Below are 19991 nucleotides of genomic sequence, written 5' to 3' on the forward strand. Positions count from 1 at the left end.
GGATTGCACATGGAAGGTAATCCTCGATCCTCACGGTAGCGACCATCTGCCTATTCTTATTTCAATTACTAACGGTTCAACTCGCATGCGACCAATTGACATTCCGTATGACCTCACACGGAATGTCGATTGGGAGTTATACGAGGAAATGATTCCAAAAGCGGTCGAGTCGATTCAACATCACCCACCACTTGAAGAATACAACCTCCTCGCGGGCTCAATCCTCGACGCCGCGTTGCAAGCCCAAACGAAGAAATATCCCGGCGTAACGATCAAAGAGCGGCCTCCAACTCCGTGGTGGGACAAAGGGTGCTCCGATGTCTACACACAAAGATCCGACGCGTTTTTGGCCTTCCGGAAAGGAGGTATACCCGACGACTATATACGGTATTCGGAGCTTAATATTAAGCTTAAAAGCCTGGCTAAAGCAAAGAAACGCGGATATTGGCGTCGGCTCGTGAACGAGACGTCGAGGGAGACATCGATGAGCACTCTTTGGAACACAGCCCGAAGAATGCGGAATCGCGTAACGGTCAACGAAAGCGAGGAGTCTTCAAGTCGGTGGATATCTGATTTTGCCAGGAAAGTATGTCCGGACTCTGTTCCTGAGCAAAACATTGTTCGCGATGCGTCTCCGGGCCACGACGCGATAGAATCACCTTTTACGATGGCAGAATTTTCAGTTGCCCTCCTGTCCTGTAACAATAACGCGCCTGGGTTAGATAGAATCAAATTCAACTTGTTGAAGAATCTACCCGGCAATGCCAAGAGGCGCTTGTTGAACTTGTTCAATAAGTTCCTGGAGCAAAATATTGTACCGCAGGATTGGAGGCAAGTGAAGGTGATCGTCATCCAAGAACCAGGGAAACCAGCTTCTGATCACAACTCTTATAGGCCGATTGCAATGCTATCCTGTATCCGGAAATTGATGGAGAAAATGATACTCCGTCGTTTAGACCATTGGGTCGAATCAAATGGTCTACTATCAGATACTCAATTTGGCTTCCGCCGTGCCAAAGGGACGAATGATTGTCTTGCGTTGCTTTCAACAGATATTCAGCTGGCGTATGCTCGCAAAGAACAAATGGCGTCTGCGTTCTTGGACATTAAGGTGGCTTTTGATTCCGTTTCTATTGACATTCTTTCGGGTAAACTTCACCGACAAGGATTTTCTCCTATTTTGAACAATTTTTTGCACAATCTGCTGTCCGAAAAGCACATGCATTTTACGCACGGCGATTTGGCAACTTTTCGCATTAGCTACATGGGTCTTCCCCAGGGCTCATGTTTAAGCCCCCTTCTTTACAACTTTTATGTAAATGACATCGACGAATGTCTGGCAAATTCATGCACGATAAGACAACTTGCAGACGACAGTGTAATCTCTGTTACAGGAGCCAAAGCTGCCGATTTGCAAGGACCATTGCAAGATACTTTGGACAATTTGTCTGCTTGGGCTTTACAGCTAGGTATCGAATTCTCTCCGGAGAAGGCTGAGGTAGTAGTTTTTTCTAGGAAGCATGAACCTGCTCAGCTTCAAACACAATTAATGGGTAAAACGATTTCTCAGGTTTTGGTACACAAATATCTTGGTGTCTGGTTCGACTCTAAAGGCACCTGGGGTTGTCACGTGAGGTATCTGATGAAAAAATGTCAACAAAGAGTGGATTTTCTCCGTACAATAACCGGACAATGGTGGGGAGCCCATCCAGGAGACCTTATTAGGCTTTACCAAACAACGATATTGTCTGTTATTGAGTACGGGTGTTTCTGCTTTCGCTCCGCAGCAAACACACATTTGATCAAACTGGAGCGAATACAATATCGTTGTTTGCGTATCGCCTTGGGTTGCATACAGTCGACCCATACGATGAGTTTGGAGGTCTTAGCTGGAGTACTACCATTGAAAACCCGCTTCTGGAGCCTGTCTTCTCGCATTCTTATCAAATGTGAGGTCTTGAACCGTCCTGTGATTGAAAATTTTGAAAGGTTAATCGAACTTAATTCTCAAACCCGTTTTATGACATTGTATTTCAATCACATGTCCCATAATATTAACCCTTCTTCGAATATTCCAAATCGTGTCGACTTATCAAATACTTCTGATTCTACTGTGTTTTTCGATACATCCATGATAGAAGAAATTCGTGGAATCCCGGATCATTTACGCGTGCAGCAGATTCCCAAAAATTTTTCCAATAAATATCGTAACATCAACTGCGACAATATGTTCTACACTGACGGATCACTTCTTGATGGGTCCACTGGCTTCGGTATTTTCAATAACAATTTAACCGTCTCCCATAAGCTTGATAATCCTGCTTCTGTTTACGTCGCAGAATTGGCTGCAATTCAGTACACCCTAGGGATTATCGAAAAAATGCCCACGGACCATTATTTCATCTTTATGGACAGTCTCAGTTCCATTGAGGCTCTCCGATCGATGAAAGATGTTAAGCACTCTCCGTATTTCCTGGGGAAAATACGGGAACATCTGAGTGCTTTATCCGAAAAATCGTATCAGATTACCTTAGCGTGGGTCCCTTCTCACTGCTCGATACCGGGCAATGAGAAAGCGGACTTTTTGGCTAAGGTGGGCGCAACAAACGGTGGAATTTATGAAAGACCAATTGCCTTTAATGAATTTTTCTCATTTGTACGTCAGAATACGATCATCAGTTGGCAAAATGCTTGGACCAGAGGGGAACTGGGAAGGTGGTTACATTCCATAATCCCCAAGGTGTCGACTAACCCGTGGTTCAAGGGGTTGGATGTAGGTCGGGATTTCATTTGCGTGATGTCCCGGCTTATGTCCAATCACTATAGATTTGACGCGCATCTCCGTCGTGTTGGGCTCGGGGAAAGTGGTATCTGTGCCTGTGGTGAAGGTTATCACGACATAGAGCACGTTGTTTGGTCATGCCCTGTACACCGTGACGCCAGGTCTAAATTAATAGCTTCCCTGCAGGCCGAAAGTAGGCAGCCGGCTGTTCCTGTTCGTGATGTCTTGGCGAGCCGTGACCTATCCTGCATGTCCCTTATATACGTTTTCCTGAAATCCATCCACGCCCCAGTTTAATCCTATTCCCTTCCGCCTACATCCAACCAAACGACAAGAACACGTTAAGACCCCGGATCCGGAAACAGCAACTAGACCCGCACGATACTCTCAGGTCCCGAGGGAGACAACCCAATATGCCAGTCCGTAATATCTTGGCCCAGCAGCGGAACATGTGCTTACCTATGACGATGAAAACCATCATACAGTAAACCAGTGCTTTTAATGCAAAATATTATAGCTTTAAGTTACATTTAATTTCAGCTCGTAGTCGGCAGCGAGGATAAAAAATTTGCTTTTAGTTATTAAGATACTTTAGAAAGTAAGCTACCAGATATAATTGGCGCCGTTAAACATTAATTTGTATTTGTGCCGTGTCAAATAAATTATAGATGAACAAAAAAAAAAAAAGGTAATAATTATTTTTCGTTTTCAAATATTCCAGCAAGTTCACCATACCTCTTGATGACTTTGTTCCGGCTTTCTTGTGCCTTCTCGAATAGCCAATAGGCCAATAAGGACTAGGAAATGCCTACTAGATTTACAGTACTAAAAAAGATCGATACAGTGAGATCGATTCTTGGCGTAAAATTGTCCAATGCTATTACTAGTTCAAGTTTATGACATATTCGCCCTGCAATTGCACTATGAACTGTTTTTTGTATTTCATATCAGGCAATGAAGATACTAAAATGGACAAACGATCAAAGTGATTTCGTAGAGTGATTATGATCATATTTCATTCTATGCAGGTTTCGTCTGCTAGTTTTTGCTATTTTGTGTTCTTGGTGTGTACAAAAAATGATGCTTTTTTAACATTTTTTGGCAATAACTTGGTTTGTGTGAAAGCTATCTATTTTAAGTATTCTACAAAGTTGTGTGTTTTAATGATATACAAATATATGCCGAACATTGTTACCACCTAAATGTTACAGTTTTTTGTGTATTCGAGAAAAACTAATTTTAAAAACAAGTCTAATAAGAAACGTTATATATCCAAAACAAGAAGAGTTAGAAGGAAAGTGTCTTCAACAAAGTTTTTTGTAATAACTTTATGTATAACTTTGCTGAAGACACAATTTCTCTAAAACGTAAGGCTAAAAAGTTAGATTTTGCAGCGCCACTAGCGGTTGAGTTTCGAACTAAAACTTTTTGTCATGATTTGAGCCTTTTTATATACTAAATATCTTCGGAAGATAGTATGTCAATGAAACCATTATTTGGAGAGCAAATGAATTAAGTTCACGTTTTTGAGCTCTCGTACCACTGTGCGTAGGTTGCTATTGAATTTCATTTAAATCGGATTTTTAGTTTAGAGGTTATGTATCAAAATGTAAAAATCACGAATTATCAATATCTCAGAAACCACATAACCGGTGTTAATAAAATTGGCTTCAAATGATCGGGCTGTCTCCAAAACCCTTAACTTTTAAATTTCGTAATGATTGAACATATGGTTCAAAAGTTATGTAAAGAAAAGTTATCCTGAGGTTGTTTAAACTCACTCATTTTTCTCAGAGATAGCTTAACCGAATTTCGCAAAATTAGTGTTAAATGAAAGGTCTAATTGCCCCATAGGTTGCTATAGAATTTCATTGTAATCGGATTGTAACTTTGTCCGTTGTTCATAAAAATTTAAAATCACATAATGAAAGTAAACAAGTTGACATTCTCCTAACGATCACTGGCTAGTTAAAAGGTAGAAAAGTGATCCAAATGGCCGAATGTCATATACTACTCGACTCAGTTCGACGAATTGAGCACTTTCTGCATGTATGCATGTATAGGTGTATATGTGTTTGTGTGTGTGTGTGTGCACCTTTTTGACGTTGACTAACGTCTATATCGAAGTTAGGCCCCTGAATTTGAAAATCTAGTAATTCAACCAGGGAAAACCAGGGAAAAGTGGTCAGGTTTTGAGCGCTTATTTTGCAGTCATCTATAATCAGGTTTTCGAGGTTTTGGCATCAATCGATCAGAAATTCTTTTACGGTTAAATTTATGTAACAAAAACAAACTATTGTTTGAGATACACTATTGAAAAATTGGTAATTAATATCGATTGTCTAAATCATACCGCGCAGCCAATCACTACCTCTCTTCCCAAGCACATTCGACACTAACGGATACAATCGATCTGACTTTGTTGTTATTGTTGTTGTCACTTTCTGTTTCCGATGTTTATGCTGCTGCTAGCGGAAAAAACCTTGCAAATATGCATCTTTTTGTTGGTGTTAATTTTACGACAGCGACCGGCACCCCATCATTCTGTTTCCAAAACCGCACCAGTGACATGCGGACGCTAGGTGATAGCAGCTGAAAGGAGGAAATACAAAAGAGTACCGCTCATCTCGTGCCGGTTTCACCCGTAATGCCGGTGGCTTTAGTAGTAAATGGCTACTGCAAAACACTTAAATGGCTGGAATTCTGGACGGACTAACCAGAAAACTATAATCGGCAACTAATACCTTTTGGTGCCTCGAAATTTTGGTACAGAAGCGGCTAATTGAATTTTCTGATTTACCAAATGCTGCTACTAGCGAAAAAAACCTTGCAAAAATGCATGTTTGTGTTGGTGTTAATATTACGACAGCGGCCGGCGCAGCTTTCAAGAAACATTTGTCTCTACCATTCCATCATCTATGTAGCCCCTCCTTCTTTCTAATTATCTGACGAAGCCTTGGTATAAAACGTATCGTTCGAACATTTCACCCCATCAGTTTCATTATTAAACCGTACCGGTTACATACGGACGCTCGGTGTTAGCAGCTAAAAGGAGGAAAAACAAAATAGTACCGGTCATCTCGTGCCGGTTTCACCCGTAATGCTGGTGGGTACTGCAAAATACTAAAATGGCTGGAATTCTGAACGGAAACCAGTAAACAAGAAAAATCGGCAACTGGCACCTTTTGGTGCCTCGCAGTTTTATAATAGAAGCGGTTAGTTGAATTTTCTGTTTTACAAAATGCTGCTGCTAGCGGAAAAAACCTTGCAAAAATGCATGTTTGTGTTGATGTTAATTTCCCGACAGTGCTAGGTGTTAGCAGCTGAAAGGAGGAAAGACAAAAAAGTACCGGTCATCTTGTGCCGGTTTCACCCGTTATGCTGGTGGCTTTAGTAGTAAATGGCTACTGCATAACACTTAAATGGCTGGAATTCTGGACGGACTAACCAGAAAACTATAATCGGCAACTGGCACCTTTCGGTGCCTCGAAATTTTGGTACAGAAGCGGCTAATTGAGTTTTCTGTTCTACCAAATGCTGCTGCTAGCGGAAAAAACCTTGCAAAAATGCATGTTTGTGTTGGTGTTAATAATACGATAGCGGCCGGCGCAGCTTTCAAAAACATTTGTCTCTACCATTTCATCATCTATGTAGCCCCTCCTTCTTTCTAATTATCTGACGAAGCCTTGGTATAAAACGTATCGTTCGAACATTTCACCCCATCAGTTTCATTACTAAATCGTACCGGTTACATACGGACGCTAGGTTTTAGCAGCTAAACGGAGGAAAAAAAATGTACCGTTCATCTCGTGCCGGTTTCACCCGTTATGCTGGTGGCTGTTATTAATAAATAGCTACTGCAAAATACTAAAATGGCTGGAATTCTGGACGGACTACCAGTAAACGAGAACAATCGGCAACTGGTACCTTTTGGTGCCTCGCAGTTTCATAATAGAAGCGGTTAGTTGAATTTTCTGTTTTACAAAATGCTGCTGCTAGCGGGAAAAACCTTGCAAAAATGCATGTTTGTGTTGATGTGAACTTCCCGACAGCGCTAGGTGTTAGCAGCTGAAAGGAGGAAAAACAAAATAGTACCGGTCATCTCGTGCCGGTTTATTTGTGAAGAGCAAAAAAATCTCGTGCCGGTTTCACCCGTAATGCTGGTGGCTGTTAGTAATAAATGGCTACTGCAAAATACTTAAATGGCTGAAATTCTGGACGGACTAACCAGTAAACGAGAATAATCGGCAACTGGTACCTTTTGGTGCCTCGAAATTTTGTTATAGAAGTTTTGTAAAAGAAGCGTTGCAATTCCCTCTACTATTTGCTTCAATGGAATATAAGAATACGGTAGTCAACGTCATGCGGTCGTGTCTTGAATACCACCCTCCTACTATTTTCGCACTCACTTTTCTCAGAGATGGTCTGACCGATTCTTCCTATCTTGGTGTCAAATGAAGGGTCTATTTGCCGCTTAGGTTACTATTGAATTTCATTGTAATCAAACTTTCAGTTTTGGCACTGCAGCAAAATGTAAAAATCGCTTCTATATCTCAGAAGCTATGAACATAGTTGAATTTAAATTAATGAGCGTTAAAACCTTTAAACAATGAATATCATAATATTCAAACATGTGGTTTAAAAGTTATAAAAAGTAACGTAACTCGGAGACTGTTTAAAACTACAGCCACGATCAAAATATGTGGCCTTAACATGATTTAAATTTGATATTGTACTATTTCAATGTTTGTGGTCTTGCTCGGGATTGAAGTTGAAATTAAAAGTCATTTCCATCATTTCACTTTTTCTTTAGCACAAATATTACGTCAAATATCACATACTATACCTAAATTATTACTTTATATATAACATCAATATTCTAGTACCCAAAAAGTGGATATACCTTCATTGTATTGTAAAGGGTGATTGTTCAAGAATTTGGTTTTTCTTTAAAAAAACGCATAAAAATTACAAAACTGTATGAAATCTTTATTTGAGCCGATAAATTGATTTATGCCATTTACTTTTTAAAGATAATTTCATTCAAATGTTGGCCACGGCTACGTTTCAAATGGTCCATACGAAAAGTCCAATTTTGGGTCACTTTTTCGAGCATTTCGGCTGGTATCTCGCAAAGAACGCGTGTAATGTTGTCTTCCAAGGCTGGAATTGTTGTTGGCTTATCCGCATAGACGAGAGACTTAACGTAGCCCCACAAAAAATAATCTAGCGGTTTTAAATCGCATGATCTAGGCGGCCAATTTATTGGTCCATTTCGTGAGATGAATCGCTCATCGAACTCATTCCGTAGTATGTCCATTGTTTCGCGCGATGTGAGGCACGTTGCTCCGTCTTGCTGAAACCACATGTCAATAAGACCCAGCTCTTTCATTTCCGTCAAAAAAAAAATCAGAAATCATCGCGCGATAGCGAGCGCCATTGACCGTAACGTTGCGATTTTGATCATTTTTGAAGAAGTACGGACCAATGATGCCTCCAGCGTGTAAACCGCACCAAATCGTGCAATTTTCTGGGTGCATTGGCGATTCTTGTATTGCCTCTGGTTGCTCTTCGATCCAAATGCGGCAATTTTGCTTATTAACATACCCATTAAACCAGAAATGAGCTTCGTCACTGAACACAATTTTCCGGTAAGAAAGTGGATTTTCGGCAAGTTGTTTTAAGGCCCATTCATCATAAATTCGACGCTGCGGCAAGTCGTTCGGCTTCAATTCTTGTATGAGCTGTATTTTGTAAGGCTTTACACCAAGATCCTTTCGTAAAATCTTCCATGTAGTCTGTGTTATTCGACGAAAAATAAGCGAACTGGAAATATGATACCGATTTGGAAAAATATACCGCATCTCGACGGGACTTGAACCCGCAATCTCCCTGTCTCCGGCATGGTGTTTTGACCAAATGAACTACGGGGGACGGTGGTACTGTTCCACAATCTATATCGTATCACATTCCGCTGCCGACTTATATAGATTGTGGAACAGTACCATCGTCCCCCGTAGTTTAATTGGTCAAAACACCATGCCGGAGACAGGGAGATTGCGGGTTCAAGTCCCGTCGGGATGCGGTATATTTTTCCAAATCTGTATCATATTTCCAGTTTGCTTATTTTTCGTTATCTCTACTTTATATACTGTCTGCTTAATGAACTTGCGTGTTAACGGGAAAAAGCCGTTGTTAAAAATAGAAATTTAGTTGGAAAAAAAAGAGTAAAACTGGTTTGAAATTTCGTCACAATAGCTTGAATAGCTGTTGGGCTATGTAATAGCAAGTGTGTTGGCTTAGTTCCCCGAATCTCGATATTTGCCATATTCCCACATGCACGCTCAGTATAGCAGTGACAATCACCGCAAACAGCCAACGCCACTAGTGGCCAGCAGCGTCAACAACAAACAAACAAAAGGTAGGACTACCTGAACAATAAAACACAAATTTCTGTACAAACACTAGTAATTATGACCTTAAAATTACATTTTCGTGAACCACAAATTAAGAGCTTTCGATTGATGTATATATCATCGTTGTCCGATTCATTTGAAGGAAAATCATGTTTCAAGATGGCTTGACTCAGTTTTTTGAAAATTTCTCGGAAACCACTTAACCTCAAATTACCATAAATTGGATTTCAAGCTCACAAATTAACCACTAAACATTGGTGATAAAATAATTAAAAAAAATGATTTTGTCAAGCCATCTTGATATATGCGTAGAAATACATGTTTTTTTGGCTTCCCTGCAATACGTGTTACCTGGATTGAAAAATTGGTTGTATTTTTGGCGAGTCTTGAAAATCTACCAAAAAGTACATAAATTTACCTTCAAAATGAAATTGGTTGTATCATAATCGAATCAAGACTAAGGGAGTTACAGGTATTTGCAGTTAGGCTAAAAATTGTGATCGAACATGAAAATTATAGAAATTGCCTGATATAGCAACATTCAAAGTCTACCAAAAATCGATATCTCAACCGATTGTCATAAAACTTTATGAAAAAGTCATTCATAGTTTGAGAATCTACGGAAAAATACAGAACATCAAAAATATTGACATGAAAAATCGAGGTTTTTCCGGCCTCCGACCACTGTGTGGTGTAATCGTAAACGCATCTGACCGGAGATTAGAGGTTGTGGGCTCGAGCTTCCCACCTACTGCACTATGTTTTTCGAAGTCTCTACTATTATTTTTCCAGCAAATTCATTTTTCCATTATCATACCTACTTTTACGGCCCTAATTAAAATTTTGAGAAATAACAAGACTTGTTGAATGTATATTCACTCTTTAGGCTTTAAAATATTGATGTTGTAATATATACATATAAAAATGCAGTCCGGTCTGTCTGTCTGTCTGTCTGATCCATATAGGCTCGAAAACTACCGCACCGATCGACGTGAAAATTTGTATGTAGAGGTTTTTGGTGCCGATAAAGGTTCCTATGATAGTTTTAGACCCCTCCCTCTTCTGGAAGGAAAGGGTCCCATACAAATGAAACATAAGTTTCTGCACAACTCAAGAACAAACCAAGCAAATTAAACCGAATTTGGCATGTGGATGTTATAAGAGGTAACAGATATGTCCATAATAGTTGGACGCCCCTCCCTTTTCTGAAAAGGAGGGGTTTCATGCAAATGAAACACAAATTTCTGCACAGCTCAAGAACTAATCAACAAAATGGAACCAAATTTGGCAGGTAAATGTTTAGAGGTAACAAAAATGTCTATAATTTTTGACACCCCTCCTTCTTTTGGAAGGAAGGGGTGCCATACAAATCAAACACAAATTTCTGCACATCTGGAGAGCTAACCAACTAAATGGAACCAAATTTGGCAGGTGAATGTTTTCAGAAATAACAAATATGTTCCATAATCGACCTCAGGCAACATTTTGGATTGTAAGATGGCAACTTCCGGTTTCTGGAAAACAGCCAAAAATGGCCGATTTGCACCCAATGTAATAATATCCGGATCTAGAATGATACACAGAGCTAAAATCGACCACAGATACCGTTTTGAATTCTAAGATGGCGACCACCGGAATATTGGGTGTTATTCGATCATTTTCGGCTGTTTTCTAGGAACATGTGCTTCTAGAAGAGGGAGGGGCGTCGAACCATTATGGACATATTTGTTACCTCTAAAAACATTCAACCAGAATGACGCTCAGAGGCCAGAAATTATCTTTAATACCATTTTGAAATCCAAGATGGCGACTTCCGGCTTGGGAAAAATAGCCTAAAATAACCAAATACCTTCCAATATGAGTATTTCTGGAACCAGAATGATGCAATGAGCTAACAATTGACCGCAGGCACCATTTTGAATTGCTAAATGGTAACTTCCAGGAAACAGTCGAAAATGACCGAATGGATATTTCCGTAATCGAGATGATGCATAGAAACCAAACATTGACACTGGACACCATTTTGAATTTAAAGACGACCACTTCTAGTTTTTGGGAAACAACCAAAATTACTAAATTCCTCCCAATATGGATATTTCCGGTGTAAGATTGATGCCAGAAAATCTGCTGAAAATGACCGAATACCACCCAACATGAATATATTCAGAATTAAAGCGATGTACAAAAGTCAAAAGTCGAGGATGTTGTCATTTCGATAGAACCATTCATTTCAAATGATTTGTTGTTTGACTTTAATCATATCCTATGGCCGATTCGTCGGGCATTTGCAGACTTTAAACACATCGCAAGGAATCAATGAATTTGGAACGTTCAAATAGTACGATACCACATTTAAAATCCGTTGAGGCCACATATATCGATCAAAGCAGGTGTAATTTAGAATAGTCTTTGAATTTCTATTCTTTCCATAGCTTTCTAGCCAAATATCAAATTGTGATGAAGTTTTTTATTTGTAAGTTCGAGAGATGACTCGTTCGTATGACGCTAGTAATGTTCGAATGAGTAATGTAATCTTTGATATAATAGACTTTCGTTGTTTTATTAACAATTTAATACATAACGGTTGCTTGAGTTCGATTATAATCTAATGAAATGGGAACGTATAGGGCACCCAAACTTTGAAATCACGTGTTCAATCATAATTCATCAGTTAACCCTTAACTAGCCCGCTCATCTGATAATAATATTGATCAAATCAGTTGTGTAGTTTCTGAAATAATGAAGTTTCGTGATTATCACATTTCGGTACATTACAGACGAAGTTACAGTTCGATTGAAGTTGAATTCAATAGGGTGTTACGAGGCAGCTAGACTTTTTACTTGACACTAATCTTGTGGAAATCGGGTCAGCCATCTCTGAGAAAAGTGAGTGAGTTCAAGTAGTCTTCGGAATATGTTCCTATGAAAAGCTGGATTTCACATTTTTAAACAAAACAGGCAAAGTAATAGTCTGATTGCAAAGCAAATCAATAGGGTCTTATGGGGCAACTAGAACTTCCATTTGACAATGATTTTATGAAAATCGATCCAGCCATCTCTAAGAAACATGAGTGAGATTAAACAGTCTTCAGAAAACATTTCTTTTCATAACTTTTGAACCACAAGTTCAATCTTTATAAAATTCAAAAGTTAAGGGTATTTCAGGTAGCCCGTTCATTTGAAACATATTTTGTTCAAATCGGTTGTGTAATTTTTGAGATAATGATGTTTCATGGTTTTTACATTTTAATACATAACCTCCAAACTAAAAATCCAATTACAATGAAATTCAATAGTGTTTTATGGGACAACAAGACCTTTCATTTGCAATTAATTTCATGAACATCGGTACAGCCAACTCTGAGAAGAGTGAGTGAGAATAAAAATCTGCACATACACACACACACACACACACACACACACACAAACACACACTCACAGAAAATGCTCAGCTCGTCGAAAGGTATAGGTATAGCAATCACTTGCAAAACCGAAAGGTATAAAAGTGCTCCAAAGGGCCGAGTGGCATGTATCACTCGACTCAGCTCGACAAGCTGACCATTTTCTGTATGTGTATGTATGTATGTGTGAGTGTTTGTATGTTCAGATATTTATTCTCAATTTTCTCAGATATGGCTGGCCCGATTTTCATGAAATTGATTGCAAATGAAAAGTATTGTTGTCCTATAAGACCCTATGGAATTTTATTGTAATCGGATTTATAGTTTAGATGTTATGTATCCAAATGTAAAAATCATGAAACATCATTATCTCAAAAACTACAAATTGATTTCAAATGAACGGGCTACCCAAAAAACCCTTTACTATTGAATTTTATAAAGATTGAAGTTGTGGTTCAAAAGTTATGAAAAGAAACGTGTTCTGAAAACTGTTTAATTTCACTCTTGTTTCTCAGAGATGGCTGGACCGATTTTCATAAAATCAGTATCAAATGGAAGGTCTAGTTGCCCCATAAGACCCTATTGATTTGTTTTGCAATCGGACTATTAATTCGCCTGTTATAATTAAAAATGTGAAATCCAGCTATGAAAAGGAACATATTCCGAATACTACTTGGACTCACTCACTTTTCTCAGAGATGGCTGACCCGATTTCCACGAAATTAGTGTCAATGAATAACTCTAGCTGCCTCATAACACCCTATTGAATTTTACTGCAATCGAACTGTAACTTCGTCTGTAATGTACCGAAATGTGAAAATCACAAAACTTCATTATCTCAGAAACTACACAACCGATTTGATCAATATTATTACCAGATAAGCAGGCTAGTTAAGAGTAAACTGATGAATTATGATTGAGTATGAGTGGTTTCAAAGTTTGGGTGCCCTATACGTTCCCATTTCATTTTATTTTAATCGAACTCAAGCGACCGTTATGTATTGTTAATTGTTAATAAGACAACGAAAGTCTATCATCTCGAAGATTGCATGACTTGACATGACAAATAACAAACTTCATAACAATTTGATATTTGGCTCAAAAGTTATGGGAAGAGAAGAAATTCAAAGACTATTTAAAACTATACCTGCTTTGATTGATATATGTGGCCTCAACATAATTTAAATGTGGTATCGTACTATTTCAACGTTCCAAATTTAAAGATTCCTTGCGATGTGTTCAAAGTCTGCAAATGCACAACGAATAGGCCATAGGATATGATCAAAGTCAAATAACAAATCGTTTGAAATGATTGGTTTTATCAAAATAACAACATCCTCGACTTTTGGCTTCTGTACATCACCTTAATTCTGAATATTTCATATTGGGTGGTATTCGGTCATTTTCAGCAGATTTTCTGGCATCAATCTTACACCGGAAATACCCATATTGGGAGGAATTTAGTTATTTTGGTGTGGAAGTCGCCATCTTAGAATTCAATCGACCACAGGATAGATTTTAGCTCCTGTGTATCATTCTAGATCCGGATATTGATATATTGGGTGGAAATCGGCCATTGTTGGCTGTTTTCCAGAAACCGGAAGTTGCCATCTTACAATCCAAATGTTGCCTGAGGTCGATTATGGAACATATTTGCTACCTCTAAAAACATTCACCGGCCAAATTTGGTTCCATATAGTTGGTTAGCTCTCGAAATGTGCAGAAATTTGTGTTTCATTTGTATGGAACCCCTCCCTTCCAGAAAAAGGAGGGGTGTCGAACCTTTATGGACATATTTGTTACCCCTAAAAACATTCATGCTAAATTTGGTTCCCATTACCCAGTTAGTTCTCGAGGTGTGCAGAAATTTGTGTTTAATTTGTATGGCATCACTCCCTTCCAAAAGAAGGAGGGGTGCCAAACATTATGAACATATTTTATACCACTTAAAACATTTACCTGCCAAATTTGGTTCCATTTAGTTGATTAGTTCTCGAAATGCACAGAAATTTGTGTTTCATTTGTATGGAACCCCTTTTTTCCAGAAAAGGGAGGGGCGTCCAACTATTATGGGCATATTTGTTACCTCTTAAAACATCCACATGCCAAATCCTGTTCAATTTGCTTGGTTTGCTCTTGAGATGTGCAAAAGTTTTTGTTTCATTTGTATGGGACTCCTCCCTTCCAGAAGAGGGAGGGGTCTTTGAGACTATCACTACCATAGGAACCTTTATCGGCACCAAAAACCCCTACATACGAATTATGACGTCGATCGGTTCGGTAGTTTTCGAGCCTATATGGATCAGACAGACAGACAGACAGACAGACCGAACTGCATTTTTATATGTATAACGGGTGTTAAATAAAAAATGAGAATTTTTTCAATCACATATAAAAAACAAAATTTTTTTTTCATCGATTTCAGTATTTTTTATTGATAACATAATGTATTTTCTTCAAAAAAATATCAGTGAATGTTTGAGTAAGGGCCGTGGTCTGCTGTTCGACGCAACTTTGTTGCGATGCTCTCACAAGAAGGTTGTACGGCACTTACGTCCATTTTCCGGATACAATTCCGGATTCTTGTAGTCAGTTGGTTCGTATCCTTGGCCCTCCAATTGTTTTTATATACTAGGGCACTGAGTGAGCCAAAGAAATCCTCTATTGGGCGGCACTGGGGCAAGTTTGTTGGGTTACGATCTTTCGGCCCGAACGGTATCTTTTTCTCCTCAAGATACGCCAGCGTCTTCTTGGCGTAATGGGAAGACGCCTTGTCTGGCCAGAAGACGTACTTCCCATCCGCGTGATGCTCGTTCAGGAACGGCAGCAGGATTTTATCGAGGCATTCTTCTTGATAGATTTGTTGGTTGATTGCCAGACCGCTCGGCTTAAACCAAGGCTTTGAAATGCCCCGGTCGGAAATGGCGATGTACAACATAACCTTTTTTTCAAACTTGTGCTTGAACTTGTATTTCACTTCAGGCGGTGTGGATGACTTGTCGCTGGAGTAGTAATTATCATTTCCTGGAATATGCGTTTTGGACAGCGGAAAATAGCTTTCGTCGTCCAGAACGAAAGACGTCCCGCGGTATTTTTTGGTCATCCACCGACACTGTGTTTTAACCGTCTGAATCTGCTCCTCCTTGTACTCCGGCGACCTAGTCTTCTTCCTGCAGACGATTCCTTCCATCTTGAGGGTCCGATGGATCAATACGTGGGAGCAGCCATATTTCCGACCTGCGTCACGCAGGCTGGTTGCGTCCTTGTTCTCAAACAGCTTCTGTTTGGGAACAACTCCAAAGGTTCCCGGGATTGGTTCTGTTTCCTTAAGGTGGACTGTATCCGAAAACCGTAAACGTGAACAATTTCTCCTGGCGGCAATTTCACTTTATTTCTGCTAGAAGCACCGTTTCTTCTCTTGGGGTTTTTCGCTACCAAAATGAATGCCACTTCACTATCCGAAAACTACAATTTTATTGAGGCACAGTCTTTACATGAGCAAACAACCTTTATTCAACTAACTAAATTATATATTTTCTAATAATTCAAATTTTGGGTATTCAGCATCCTAGCTGTTTCCTGGTGCAAGTAGTGGGTTGTAATGGCTCCTTTCTCCGTCGTCTCGTTGGTTTTGTTCTGCAGCAGACGCCATCGGCGCCAACGAACTCCGCTCCCCCTCAGGTGAAACATCGCGAAACTCGGCCGCTGTTAGCTTTCGGATATTGACCTCGATGATGCACTGGTGATGATGACAGCTCTGCCGTGTGTTGTTGATTGTCACCTCACGACCCTCCCATGCAGCAAATGTTGTTAAATACCGACAGGGGTGTGTCGGTGGGTTTTGTGATATTCACTATCGAAGTTGCCAACATCCTTGCCCGCGCTGAAATTGCTCAATTTCTGAAAGAAAAAAGAAAACCTTTCGCGCACCAGGTGAACGGGCTGTGCTGCGTCAACACTATTGGGCGTTGTCCTCTACTGCTGTTGATGAGGGGAGTAAACATAATTTCTCGACGGGTCTTTTCAACAATCCAGCTGCAGTCTTTAATGTGACAACTCTCACAACTCCATCGTCTCCAAGATGTACATGTTGTATTCTACCAAGCTTCCACTTAATCGGTGGTAGGTTTTCCTCCCGTATCACGACCAACTGCCCTTCGGTAATTGGAACTGTCGGCCGCCAACGCTTGGTTCTTCCTTGCAGCTGGGCTAGGTACTCCAAGTGCCACCTCTTCCAAAACTCCTGCAGCTTCTTTTGAATAACCTGCCAATGCCTAAGTCGGTTCATGGGTGTAGTGGCATAATCTGGGTCTGGGAATTGCTGTAGAGACGTTCCAATTAGGAAATGCCCTGGAGTCAGCGGTTCAAAATCGTTAGGGTCATCAGACATGGGTGTCAGCGGTCTCGAATTAAGACAACCTTCAACCTGAGCCAGAAGAGTGCACATGTCTTCGATTGATGCAGCATGCTCTCCGAGAACACGCACTAAATGAAATTTAGCCGATCTGACTGCCGCTTCCCATAAGCCGCCGAAATGAGGGGCACTAGGTGGGTTGAAGTGCCAGTGAATTCCCTCGTTAGCGCATTCCTTAGTCACGAGCTCTTGATGTTCCTTATTGCGTAACAGCTCGAACAATAATTTTAGCTGGTTTCGGGCTTCAATAAAATTCGTACCATTATCAGAGAATATATCCGAACATCTACCTCTCCTCGCGATAAACCTGCGCAATGCTTTCAAAAAACATTCCGTAGAAAGATCAGTCACCAACTCCAAATGTGCTGCCTTTGTACACATACAAATAAACACTGCGACGTATCCCTTAACAGCTGTGCGGCGAGGCCCCGGGCGAACATAAATAGGCCCGAAATAATCCACTCCAGTTTTGGAAAATGGTCGGGCAGCGGTCACGCGTGCTGCTGGCAATTCTCCCATAAACTACTGAATTGGTTTTGGTTTCACTCTGAAACATCGTTGACAATTGTGTATAATTTGTCGTGCTACGGCACGACCACCCAATGGCCAGTATTTCAATCTAACTGCACCAAGCAGTAACTGCGGACCTGCATGTAGTAGTTTATGATAATAATATTCGAGGAGCAACCTCGTGAATGGATGTCTTGCTGGTAGCACTACAGGATGTTTAGTGTCCTCGCTATTCGATGCATTGGCTAGCCGTCCTCCAACTCGAATCAACCCTTCCTCTGACATCACTGGATTAAACCAGCGTAACGGCGAGTTTCGTTGTACGACTGAACCACTTGAGAGTGCCTTCCATTCGTCCACAAAAACCTCTCTCTGTACACAACGAATTAACACCTGTTCTGCCAATTTTAGCTCCGATGCCTTTAAGAAGCCACTCTGCTCATTTCGCTCAACTCCTTTGGAACGATTCAAACGTCTACAGAAGTATGCGGTACACCTCACAAGCGCTGTGAAAGTTGAAAATTTCCGCACATACCAAGAGCTAAATGCAACCTGCTGACTTGTGCTATGCCCTACCGTACGACGAGCCTCTCTGCTTACTTCCTCTGCGATTGACTCGGCTGGCTGCCTTGGCCAGTGATCCCTTTCTGCCTTGAGCCATGCTGGGCCTTCCCACCATAACTCGTTGTTTTGAACTTGATTCGGATTAATTCCCCGAGAGATGAGATCGGCAGGATTGTCTAATCCTGCAACGTGCCGCCATGTCTTGTTTTCGGTAAGCGCTTGGATTTTTGCTACCCGATTAGCCACAAAAGTTGACCATGTTGACGGCGCAGCTTTGATCTATTGTAGGACGCAGGTGGAATCCGTCCAAAAGGTCATTTCCACGTCCATTTTTATAGCCTCAACCACTTGGTTCGACAGTTCTGCCGCCATGCGTGCCCCGCACAATTCCAACCTTGGTATGGATTGGCATTGCAGCGGTGCCACCTTAGATTTGGAAGTGAGTAGTGCGACTGAAACATTTGCTCCTGTATCTATACTTCTTACATACGCACACGCTCCATACGCACGCTTGAACGCGTCTGAAAACACGTGCAGCTCCAAAGAAACTGCTTTTGGTCGAATCACACAACGACTTATCACCAGCTCGTTCAACGATAGTGGCTGACCGTGAAAATATCTCCAATCACCTTGAACTTTCATTGGTAGGGGGTGATCCCACCCCAATCGGTTATCCTTTTCATCCTTCAAGCACCACAGCAACTGCATAAACACCTTAGCAGTTGTTATCACCGCTCCAATCAAGCCAAGCGGATCAAAAAGTGTAGCATGGATCGATAGGACCTTTCGTTTAGTTAATGTTTCGCCTTCAATTAGATCGGGTATCTTGAACCGAAATTTTAAAACGTCCGTGTTTGGATGCCAGATGAGCCCTAACGTTCTCACCGCTGGATCGGGATCTAATTGGTATCCTTCAGTTTTTATCAGTGCTAGATTGTCCTCTGACATGCCTTGCAAGGCTGAGGGACAATTTGAGGCCCATTTCCTCAATCGGAAACCGCCTTTCTGTAGCATTTCCTCTAACTGCATTCTTAAATTTAATGCTGTTTCCTCATTATCGACCCCAGTCAAAACGTCGTCCATATACACGTCTTGCTCCACATCCCTTGCTGCGAGAGGAAAATGTGTTCGCTCATCCATAGCGAGTTGTTTGAGAGTCCTGGTTGCTAGAAACGGTGCGGGCCTGGTCCCGTACGTCACCGTGGTTAGCTCATAGGTTTCGGCTTTCTTGCTGCTATCTGTACGCCATAAGATGCTTTGAAGCGGCCTGTCCGCTGCGTTAATTTCAATTTGCCTGAACATTTTCTCGACATCAGAAACTAACATGAATTGCTTCGTTCGACTCCGCAAAATAATCGATCGAAGATCCTCCTGTACTACCGGCCCCGTCAGTACATCATTTAGCGACACTCCGGTTGCCGTTTTACAAGACGCGTCGAATACTACCCTGACCTTAGTAGTAGTACTCTCTTGCTTAACCACCGGATGATGTGGTAAATAGCAGCGAGTTACTTGCTTTAGGGAACGCGCTTCTACCTTACGCATATGTCCCAGTTGTAGGTATTCCTCAATAAACTGATCGTATTGCTGCCGCAGCTCTACGTCTTTCAGTAACCTACGTTCTAATCCCAGCAGTCACCGAAATGCGATGTCCCTTGACTCGCCAATCTTTGCCAATGCGCCTTCAACCTTGGGTAGGGAAACTGTGTACCGACCATCGGATCCTCGTTCCACAGTTTGAGCAAACTGCTCCTCGCAGCGTAACTCTTCCGGAGAATAATTTGTGGAAGACCCAATCTCCTCACAGGACCAAAACCGACTTAATAATTCTTCCAGACCGATCGCCATATTGCAGGAAGTAACCGAACTATGCTGGAAATTATGACCGCCCCGGAAACTACCCA

General features: G+C 40.9%; 2 protein-coding genes across 2 annotated transcripts in view; both read right to left on the minus strand.

Moving 5' to 3' along the window:
- The window catches only part of LOC129728802 (uncharacterized), a 625151-nt gene that overhangs the window by 495260 nt on the left and 109900 nt on the right, over positions 1-19991 (minus strand). The gene's annotated exons all lie outside the window — the stretch shown is intronic.
- Positions 18367-19935, minus strand: LOC129728803 (uncharacterized). The gene is made up of 2 exons (XM_055687264.1): positions 19752-19935; positions 18367-19709 (listed from the first exon to the last, which is right to left on the minus strand). Exons 1-2 carry the CDS (start codon positions 19933-19935, stop codon positions 18367-18369), a joined length of 1527 nt encoding a protein of 508 aa, XP_055543239.1.

The sequence above is a fragment of the Wyeomyia smithii genome, chromosome 3 (assembly GCF_029784165.1).
Source record: "Wyeomyia smithii strain HCP4-BCI-WySm-NY-G18 chromosome 3, ASM2978416v1, whole genome shotgun sequence".
NCBI classification, from domain to species: domain Eukaryota; kingdom Metazoa; phylum Arthropoda; class Insecta; order Diptera; family Culicidae; genus Wyeomyia; species Wyeomyia smithii.

What these genes read in the sequence shown, in the direction of transcription:
- LOC129728803 (XM_055687264.1), bottom strand. Translation starts at nt 19,935, where the DNA reads ATGGCGATCGGTCTGGAAGAATTATTAAGTCGGTTTTGGTCCTGTGAG. An exon ending in AGGCGCATTGGCAAAGATTG is followed by an intron (nt 19,710 to 19,751) that starts GCGAGTCAAGGG and finishes TGCTGGGATTAG; the next exon opens with AACGTAGGTTACTGAAAGAC.